This window comes from Dermacentor albipictus, chromosome 3 (assembly GCF_038994185.2).
Source record: "Dermacentor albipictus isolate Rhodes 1998 colony chromosome 3, USDA_Dalb.pri_finalv2, whole genome shotgun sequence".
NCBI classification, from domain to species: Eukaryota; Metazoa; Arthropoda; class Arachnida; order Ixodida; family Ixodidae; genus Dermacentor; species Dermacentor albipictus.
In genome coordinates this window covers 65,280,432-65,291,728 of record NC_091823.1, presented here as the reverse complement: position 1 = coordinate 65,291,728, position 11,297 = coordinate 65,280,432, and the positions used below count along the sequence as shown (strand labels likewise).

The 11,297-nt window shown below is 42.5% G+C and overlaps 1 protein-coding gene across 4 annotated transcripts in view; it reads right to left on the bottom strand.

Annotated features, from left to right (window-relative positions):
- Positions 1–521: 521 nt before the first annotated feature.
- LOC135905518 (PHD and RING finger domain-containing protein 1) overlaps positions 522–11,297 on the bottom strand; it is a 107,375-nt gene continuing 96,599 nt past the window's right edge. For all 4 annotated transcript variants that reach the window (XM_065436457.2, XM_070535532.1, XM_065436455.2 and 1 more), the window contains 2 exons: positions 5,108–5,236; positions 522–1,186 (listed from right to left, as the gene is read on the bottom strand). In XM_065436457.2, coding sequence (XP_065292529.2) covers positions 1,061–1,186; positions 5,108–5,236 — 255 coding nt within the window. In that variant the 3' untranslated portion in view covers positions 522–1,060. The remainder of the gene's footprint in view (positions 1,187–5,107; positions 5,237–11,297) is intronic.

Genomic DNA, 11,297 nt, shown 5'->3' with positions numbered 1-11,297 from the left:
AGGGCAACGATGGTTTGATGACACTTATATGATGATTATGGCACATACCAAGTCGCAAGACAACATACTCAGCGGCAAATACCTATGAGAACTGTAACCTCTGGAATCAGCCCACCACTGTGGACGGCACTAAAGGCACAAAACTGAGCAATGAGCTAAGCTAGTGCTTTACAATTGAACCAGTCCTAAAGTTCAAGATGTAAAGGCAAGCTGCTGCATGAACTTCAAGGTGGTGCCACCACCTATCTTTTGTTTTCTAATCTATAAAGTGTCCTCTCGAGGTAAGAGTAGCTTTTCTGCTATTTTAGGAGGACAGTTTATTAATACAGCTCAAATTATTTTTCTCATTGTGTCTCTTTAAGAAGTGCTGTTTACCTTGAACGGCTTTTGCATTCTTACCTGAGAACAAGCAAACATTTTGGTGACATGCAGAGACAGGGAAACACTTCCATGGCTGAGCAGGTATCTTTTCCAAAAGAGGATGCACGCACACACAGACATACACACACCGAAACGGACAGTTCTTCAATGTGTTAGCTTTTTTTAATTTTAGCAGATGATCCACGCGCTATATTTACACAAGGTCTGGGCACGTGATAAGAGACACTGTGTGCACAGCAGTTGCTGCCGGTGGTATGCCAATCACAGTTCATTTCACACGCACACACAATTGCACTGTGGACATGTGCACACAGCAGTCTCTCCTCTGCTTCGTCTTACTTTACAACGTATTAAAGATGCAGTCATTGCCGAAAGATCTCGGGTGACAATGTGGGTTTCTCTGGTCGCTGACCAGTCATTGCAGCTGGCTTGGCTGGAGGCTGGACTGGGTGGGCAGTGGGCGAAGGGAGGGCTCGTAGTGAATCGTGGCAGGAAGGGGACGGGAGACGGTCCTTTGTTTGTACAACACGCAGCTGGCAGACGTGCGATGACAAGTGCCCACCACATTATGATGATGACTCGTTGGGTGCTGCCAGGTACAAACTCCGCAGCCACTTCGCGAGGCGAAGCGCTCCTTTCACGGTGACGACGAGGGCCCGAGGTGGCAGTCACTCATTGCTCAGGATGCTTTGTGTCGGTGCTCGCTACTCAGCTTCTTGCGGTGGTGCTTGATCTTTCGGATGTACCCCTCGACAAACGCCTTGATTTTCATTGGGTTGATCTCACCCTTTTTGTTGTGGCAGATCTGCAGGTTTTTTTTTTTTTCGAAAAATGAAATGATGTCACTATAGTGTAACACTACAGTTTGTACGGTGCCTATTGGCTGTGTCAGCTTTTCAATGCAAGCTGTTTGTGGGAGAAATGAAAATGTAATTGAGTCTTAAGTAGGCCCCAACACATGCAGCCCTGCTCAAGGTCTTTTTCCTGAATATGCTGCACTGCTATCCTCAATCAAAAGCACAAAGGCTCCACACACATTTTATGTGATTCCTTTTGTAATCAGTTATTCAAACTAAGAGAGAACCTTCGACTTAAAAACAATGTTTACAGTAATATTTGCACGAGAATCACAAAGACTAAGGTGGTAGACCACATAAAAAATTTTAAATCGGAAGCCAGGATTTAAATAACTTTTTTTCGTGAATAAGCAAGTCTTATTTAACTTATTCAACTATTTAAAGGGCAGAAAATGGTTCATTTTATTTTCTGGCATGTAATTTTTGTCATAAGATGTGGTAAAACTGCTAGTCGCGCCAGCGATGTTAAGTAACTAATGAATTGCTGAATTGAGTAAAGCTTTGGCATTTATGTAGCCAAGTGTGGGACCTACGCAATGAACTAGGATAAATCTAATGTGGTAAATATTAAGAAAGTAATGTCTGAAAAACTAAGCAAAGTGATAAATACTGCCAATTTGGACCAAATTTATTTGAAAAATAAGCTGCAAAACAAAAATACTGCATCAATTTCTTTTGTCCTAGTTCGTTGCACACATCACTATGTGAGGAATGAGTGTGCAAAATTTCATTTAAACATATTCATTTGGAAAAAAGTTGTTAAGTTTGCGTAACATGATGTGGAGCAAAATCTTGCTTAAAAAAAATTTGCAGTACATGTATTTACTCGAATTTAACACACACTTTTTTCCTGATAAAACGTGTCTAAAAATTGTGTGCGCATTAGAATGACCCTAATTCTGCATTACCATATCACCATCGGCATTTTAAAACGGCCACCTCGTACACACTTCTTGCCTAGCTGACGTAGCTTCCTCTACGTGCCGTAGTAGGTCTTCCCGTTTTCTGCGTTTGTTCTATCGGCATGGAAGTGCCGACTGTGAAAATACGCCGAGCTCATCACAATGCCGCAATTAAAAGGAAAGCGATCACGTATGCCTGTCCTGTATTGTCTGTCCTCACACACGTCGTTATAACCATGTTCCATCAAGCCAGCAACCAACTAGTGCATCTAAGTCTGTTAATTACTATAAAGGACTTTTTAGGTCATGGCAAACGGGTGCATGTTACAATTGAGGGCATTTATTTTTCTTCCTTTTTTTGGTCACGGAAAACGGATACGTGTTACAATTGAGGGCGCATTAGAATCGAGTAAATACAATACACAAATCTTCCAAATGACGTGAAAGTTGCCAAACACAACACAAAGGCCTAAAGTGTACCAGCTTCATAGCTGGAGCCCCCATGAGATGCACTAGTCTCCTTTTGTTCATGTGGCTGCTCGTCGCTAGCAAAAAATGAAAAGAGTATTTTCAATAGTATTTATATAAAAGGAATACAGTCTACGCTTGTTACAACAAACCTGCGTACAACAGACTTTCTGATATAACGGACCATATTTAAGCCTTCGTTTGTTATACAATGCAATGACGTTCACTTTTAATGGACCGCACTACAACGAACTATCGGCTTCAGCGGACGAAATTAGCGGCAATTTTTGTGAAATTTGGGTGTATAAAACGGACTTTTGCCATGTCAACATGGGCTGGCAGCTGACTTACGAGGGTCAGCTGACGATCGCGGCTCAACATCTTGCGCCCAAGGGAGGGAGGAAAGCGAAGCGGTAGCGCCGGCGTCCTTCCCGCATGAGGCACAGGGGAGAGGCGAGAGAAAGAGGGGGGGTTCTACTCTAGCGGCTGCTGTTAACAGCATGGCCGCACGGGTGCCGTATCTTGAAAGCGATCTGCGATGTGGACAAAGTGCGCCCAGTGCTGGTAGCTTCGTATATGCTGTGCTTTCGATGTGTAGTTCGCGATGAAACGAGAGCAAGCATGAAGGCCAATTTGCTTGCAGCTGCGCTTATCTTGCTTCATTTGCTATCGCAATTAATCCTTCGCCTTTCGGGTGAAACTACAACTTTTTTGTTTTTTACTTTGGATGCTCATCACTCACAATTTGCAATAAAGTTAGACATAGTGAGGAAAGTTTCTTCTATCGTTTTTATATCGGCCAAACGGGGTGTTGCATCAATGACCGCATGCGCGAGCACTTCAACAAACTTCAAAAACGGGCAAAAGATAGTCAGTTGTCACTACATTGCAATGAATGCGGCTGCAAGCCATCTTTCGAAGGTGTAACCTATCTGCCAAAATATCGTGATGACCGCGCACGCCTTATATCCGAAGCCTTCCACATTCACGTTAGTGGCGAAGCATGTGTAAGCCTTCCGTCCATTTCTCTCCTTCCGAAGGAGATTGCCTTCTTATCACATTAATTGCAATTCCCCCTGCGCATGCCCAATTCTGTAGATTCTGTGCTTTCAGATAGCGGCGGAGCATATATATGCTGACTGAAGGAATAAAGACACTTTGGTTGTTAGTCAGCGCTGTTGTCTGTGTCCCTTCACTCGTCCCGTCGTTTAGCGCTGTTTTTTTATTGCTCATAATCATGAACCAACCAGCCCAAATGCGTACTCTTTTGAAGGTTTCGGAAGTGAGGCATCTCAGATATTGTGGACTTCGGATAAAATTAAAGTTTTCTGACGGATTATCAGGGTCCGTTGTAAAGAGAGTCAACTGTAGTACTGACTTTCGGTATCGCAATACGAGGGTATGGGTTGGAAAACTCACTGTAGCTCCCAAACTAATGATGATAGGAAGATCATTTCTTTTGAAACATGTCAAGCGTTTTGGCATACATAAAATGTAAAACACAAAATCAAACTTGTTAAAAAAAATTGACTTTTGAGTGTGGCCTCCCACTTTAAGGACTTCCAAGGCTCTGACAAGAACTTTTCAAGGACTAAGGCAACATTGTACTAGAAAGATTGATGACAAAATATTGTTGTTAAGAGTGAGCAAGGATTCTTTTGCTGCTAGATCAAGAAGGGCACATATTGACTCTATTAGGTATGTTTTGCGCCGCAAAGGCGGCTAAATTGTCAGGCATGTCTAAAAAGTTGGGTGTCTGGAAAATCGATTGTTAACTGTAGAGCAAAGTGAATTGCCGGCGTGTTTTGGTGTTTTCCTTGTCTTTTGCGCAATTGGACTTATCGGATAATTCGAGTAGTTTCATCAGTCTCGTCAGGGTCAAATTACTTGAAATTGACCTCATTGAGTTTTGACTGTATATTCACAATTGAGTCGCAGTAAACATGGGCCGCGATTTTGTAGCGATTTCTTTTCCTGACGCTAATGCCTTTCTTTGCTTTTTGCATTCTTGAGTGGCCGCGTCTGATGCTCCACCCGGGACGGAGTGTCTCTTGATCACTCATGAACGCGAAAAGCACGAAAGGCATTAGCACCGAGAAAAGGCATTGCTACAAAATCGCAGCCAAGGTCTGCAATATCTCCGTGCACACTAGTGCCAATACTGATGCCAGGGCCTGTAAATTTTTTCTCAAAGACCCTTCACATCATTCAAATACTAAAGCTATGGCAAATGAAGTCCTCGGAGGGGGGGGGGGGGGAACATTCCAAAGCAAGTTGCAGACTATCAGACATGCATTGGCGGGTCTCCAGATTATACCTGTGTGATTTTGTATTTCCTACTTGTCAAAACGTGATCACCATGTCTGGGAATCGAACTTGTGACCTTGTGCTTGGCACAGCAGAATGCAATGAATGCAATAGCTACTGAGCAAGACACTGAGCCAGCAACTGGCTGCGACAGTTGAATGCAACACTACAACTAAAGGTCTGGGCCTCTACCTTTGGAACAGATTTCCGGAGGATGTCCTTGTATTCCTCCTTGGAGATTTCGCGGCGATTGTAGTAAGGCTTGAGTGCCAGCTTCACTTCGTCCACCACACGCTCCTGCCTGTTCAGCTTCTTCAGGAACTGCAACAGGCGAGGATAAACTATAATCTTGGCACAAAAAGAAGACCTGCCAAAAGCTTAACCCAGCAAGCAAGAAAATTACAAAGAAATGGCACACAAGATCAAGCACTAAATTAGGAAGAAAGGGCTAGATCAAATAAGAGGATTCAAATTTATTGAAAGGCGGTCAATTTAGCAGCTTTCAGAAAATGAACTGTCTATACTTTGCCCTTACAGTGCTCCATCAATTTTCTGAAAAGGCTTGTGGGAAAGCACCTCTTTAGACAGTACAACAAGAATACCAGTTAAAAATGAACATTCCTGCTAGACACAGCAGAATTTGATGGCTACAGTCATTTGTTTGCTGGATACCTTGCGGCATCCAGCATAGTGTACATGCTAACCACTTCCACAGACTAAGACGAGAAATCACCCCCATGCAGCATTAAACCTTGTGCCGTATACGACACTGGCTGTACATGTATAATTGCTCTCAAGTGTGTTACGACCTATGCTGTGCCACACTGAGGTGCTGTTAGTTCTAACTGCCTTGAATTTGGGCGACAAATAGTTGGAATTGCATGGCGCCATCACTGCTCTCTCACTGTGCATCATACATCATACAGTAGAACTCCATTCAGCCTCCGGTTAATTTGATCCCGGCTGAAAGTCCCGGTTGGTACCCATGAATTTCTGCAACGAATGGTGTGCCACTGGGAAAGCGTACATTTTTACACATGCAAAGAAGAGACAGCGCGAATAATAAGGGCCCAAATTTCCGATATTTTGGTCCTAAAATTGGCCATCGGCTGAAAATTTGAACTCGACCAGTCAGCACGTGCACATGTGCCTGACCCCTCAGGTGACAGTGAATGCGTTGAAAAGACGTCATGTCCTGTCAAAAACGATCTTTTTTTTTGGCTTGCCTTAGAAAGATTTTCAAGAAATAACGGCGGCTCACGATGTCCAATTATTGTATTTACCCAATTCTAACATGCACCTTTTCTTTCTTTTAGTTCTGTCAGGATCGAATTAACGGAAGTCAACAGTATTTACATAATCTTCACGGATGCCCTGTTCTCAGAAAGGGTATATAATTGTCATTCTCGAAGATTAAACCACAAGCTTAACTTGATATTTCAGTATTTAAGCAGAATCACATGCCATTGTGGCCCCTCCACGCACGATGACAACACGCATTAGACTACAAGACATCAGTCAAGTTTAAAATGCACAATCATCAAATAGCTTTGAGCAGCTGTTGCAGTGAACACAACAATGTGCAAGTGTGATTACGATGCATTCAGGCAACTCATGCGAACTGTACAACCACTTATGCATTTTTGCAATGTTACTGCATTAGAAAAAAGTAATAATAACTATACATAACAGAGGGGCCTGATTTTTGTAAATCATGAACACACAAAGCCAAGAGGTGTGTGTGTGTGTGTGTGTGTGTGTGTGTGTGTGTGTGTTTGTGTGTGTGTATATATATATATATATACATATATATATATATATATATATATATATATATATATATATATACAGTGCAACTGATGTTGGTCAGCTTCGGACCGCCGTGAGTTGCACTTTGCTCCTCGAAGAGGCAAAACATGTGCTGAGTGAGCCCCTGAACAGCACTTCACAATGTGGTAACCTCAGTTTAAACCGTGGATTCCGGACATCAAAGAGTCGTGATGCAGTTCCTGACGCATCTCTCTCCCATATAGCTAAATCGCGACCGTTCTTTTCCCCAAGGATTTTGCATTCCTTTTTATTTTGGCGCACAGACTGAGTAGTCAGATTTACTTCTTATAGCAGTAGTGTGGCATGGGAGCATTGCAGTGAGCAGTTTGTTTTGCCACAGCACGCATACAGAAATTGACGGTGCATTGACTGCTTACTGTTGTATCCAATATATTGCTAAGACCACTGTTTTATAAGTGGGTTTGACTGTATTATGTAAGCTAACACTGATAGCATTTCAGAACTAATTGGCCACTTTTTCTGGTGCTGCATGAAGCATATGAAAGTGCTGGTCTGTCACAGTGCAAGCCACTTAGGAACATTTTTAAGTATGTTAACAGACACATTTCAAGATGTGCTGAAGATGCTTCACAGCAGTCACTGGAGTGCTTGTAGTACACCTTTTGTAATGTTAAAGGGTATTTAAAGCATACCAGCATGACCTGTAGCATAGTGTGTTTCACTTGATGTGTCTGAAAATAATGCAACACAGGGCTCAACAGGCATTTAAATGATTCTTGTGAGATAACTTAGTGTGTGTCAATAAATTTAAATAGCTACAAGTTCTGTAACTGGCCAATTAACAAAATACATTATTAAACATTCAATTGGCAAGGTAGGCACCACAGTAAGTTTCCATTATAGATGGGAACTTTATCTCTTTTACAGTGTGCTTCAAGATTGTCTTTAGTACTGCAAAATGGCAATGCTACTAGCCACAGCTTCCCTGGTAAACTTTAAGCTTATTTATTGTGCTAAACCAAAACTGTGTGCATCAGGTGCACTACTGCTATGCCCAGACTGAACACACTGGCGACATGAAAGAGCACTATCGCAATGGCTCTGTAGCTGCCAGTGTCATGTGGTGGCAGACTAACGCAGTCTTTTCATAATGGCATCTTATACCCTAGTCAGATGGGCTAATTTAGTGACACTTCGAGCAAGTGTACTTTGCCGTTAGTGTCACTCTGAGGCTGTCAGACAGAAAATTTAGTGACACTTGCTGTGGAGTGCACTTGCCAGCAAGTGTGTTCGAGGAACTCGCTTCACTGCGTCAAGGTGTGTAGCCTTGATAGCAATGTGTCAAGAATAAATAAATAAATGCTCACAGCAGAGTTGGTACTAATAATAAGACCAGTTTTTCATGATTTCAAATGTGATGGGCATGCTTGTAAAAAAAAAAAAACTTGAAACGTTCACTTTAGACAGATTCCACTATTTTGGCCCTGTGGATATCTTCCTTGCTTGCACTGGCTCAAAACAAATAAACATGTTAATGGGACTACAGTATTTCTATTTTTGATGGCAGAGGATTGTGTACATAAGCGTTTTTTCTATATAAAACAGCGATCGTTTCTAAAACTCAAAATGCCAAGAACCATATCAACCCCTATGGCTTCATAGATTGTCACTGTCATCAATCCCAAATGATACCTCATTTTGCTGTTCTGTGTGTCACTTCCGCACCACCATAGTGACACTCAGTGAGACGAAGGGCACTTACTTGAAGTGTTGCTGAGTTTCCTCGTATGACTTAGGTATCACACATCTACCCTACATTCACGTAAGTGCAACGTCTAGCTGTGAAATTTGTGACCAAGTAGCTGTGCTATCAAGCAACACATACATACACACATAGCATATTTACTTGCATAATGATGGCACTCGCATAATGATCCCACCCCTGAATTTTGTTGTCAAAATTCTTTTTTTTTTTCCTTTCCTGCGTAATGATCGCACCCTGAACTTGCTGCAGCGATATGTTGTGTGCCAGGTCTAGCTAATGATGATCCTGCTTACCATCTGTCAGATGCTGTAATGGTACGCAAATGACATTTCGAGACATAACAAATGATCTGCATTCACTGAACAGATTCTTAAGCAGATGCCTCATTTCATTCCTTTCATCACTTTCTGCACTTCCATGAAAAAAAAAAAAAAGATCTACGACCAAACTTGCCTTGGCTTTAATATTTGCAGGCTTTATAATGGTTGTGGTCAACAACAACAACAAAAAAGGCACCTTTTGATTCCTCTCGTCTGCACTTGTGGGCACACAACAAATTGCGAGCTGCAACGATAGAAGCCACGTTTACACTGATACATAAGAAGTGTACCCCATTCATAAGCCAACGCTTGTAACACAGCTAAGATATTTGTCCACCCCTAGCAGAAACATGGCGCATTAGGGTAGTAGTGAAGACAAATGTCGTAGTTTTCACAGCATGCCCGCCATGTGTTTCTATGTCACTGGCAGCTAAGCACGCCTATCTCCGTTTCTGTCCCCTCAAAGTGGACATGGCTATGTTATTGCTGCAAACTTGCCACAATATTATTCATTAATGATACGGAAGAACCTGTTCCAATGCACAAAATGTATTCAGGAGAAGAAAAAAAATCATGTTCGGTGCATTCAGCTTGCTCCGCCGTTGATGTCTCACACTGTTACAGTGGCAGCCGCCTGTTCATTGACCTCTTGTCATCCCACAGCAAATGCGGGATGAAAAAAAAATTTTTTTGCAGAAAATTTAACCCACGTTATCGCACCCCTGAATTTGTGTGAATTATTCTGATAAAAAAGTGTGATCATTATATGAGTAAAAATAGTAAATACTACAGTTAAACCTCGATGTAACAAAGGCGGTAAAATCAGCAATTTGGTTTCTTATATTGAAATTTCATTACACTGAAATTCGACCCTTTATGCAAACAAGTACAGTCACTGATAAACTTTTCTTACTTGGACTGGGCTGCAATATATTCCTAATTATCAGGCAATCAGGAAAACCAAATTTGAATGAGATAAAATTAATCTTGTTGAATTTGAGAGTTGGTGACGAAAGATATAGTTTCATGCCATGTCGGCGGTATATTCACATTGGTGGTATTAAGTAAGGCCAGCCATGCTTTCGCATCAACTACAGTCTCCCACAGTGGCACGAGGCTATCATGAAAAGCGCCAGCAGCTGGGAGTAAATGCTTTCGTCTGGTTGGTGTCTCACTTCGACATGCCTATGAAACTCGAGATTATGCAAACTCCAGCATTAAATGCACGTGAAGACAGCACACCATGATGTCACACCATCTCGGCTCGCAGTCTTTGCACGTGTGACAAATTACCTCTAAACAAGGCACGCGGGCTGCGTATGCGCTCATCCACGCTGACAGTCATGCGCAATTATGGTTGGGCTAGAAAAAGGTGCGCACCATGCTGCTTCCATTTATTGTTAGTTTTCTTTCACACCAACTGGGAAATTTCATTTTGTTGAAATAATGCATAAACGTACATCATTATACTGAGCTTCAATATACAGTGGAACCCTGTCCATATGTTTTTCACCGGACTGGGGCAAAAAAAGATGTAACAGCCAGGAAAACGCAGCAGCAGTGAGGAAAGCTCTGAAAATGAGTGAAAACAGTGTGCTTTTGACTTGAAACCACTTATTTTTTACAAAGTTGCCTTTCAAGGCTTAAAAAATATTGAGAATGGAGGCTTGCCGTTTCTTTCTCTCACTGGATAGCACTACACATTTCTCAATCACCTGAAAAGCCTCATTGCTGTCGGTATCAGTTTGAGGTGCAACGTACCTACACAGGAGGTGACTGCCTCTGCAAAGCTTTGATTTGTTAAATCCCCAGAATCTTGTGGCTTGTACTCATCGTCATCATCACAGGCATTGGTGTTGTCACTCAGGGGCAAGTTTGCAACGATCTCGACAATGCTCTGGCACTCCGACGTCATGATGGCAGCATCCAAGGCGACATAGTCGTTGTATGAGACTCCAATCGCACCTAGCGTATCCATCTCCTCACTGTGCTCTTGGTCATGAGTGGCTGCTGCTGACTCTTTAGGCTCTTCAGCTTGTACCAAGGCCATTTCCATTTCTCCATCCATGTGGAAGCCACATCTCGCGAAGCAGTGCTGTGCGGTTGATGTACTCACTGCAGCCTACGCTGTAGCGGCGTAGTGCATTGCGTCAAGTACGGAGATGGTTGCAGGCTGCTGTCCACGATCAATACGTGCCAGACGTTGCTTCACGATACACTTCTGATAGGTGTGCTTTAAATTCTTTTTGATGCCGGCATTTAAAATCGAACGGCTGCAAATGGATTGTGTTCGGTTGAAAAAAAACGCAAGCTTGATGTTCGAAGAAACGGCAGGTTTCTCTCGTAGGCTGCATAGTTGTCAATAAAAAGGAGAAGACTCCTGCACTGTGAACCCATCTTATTGTCGAGGTGCTGAAGAAATTCTTCGAACAAAGAACAAGTCATCCACACAAGACTGTTGCTTTTGTAGTGCCATGGCAGTAGGTGAGTGTTCTTCAAGCACCGT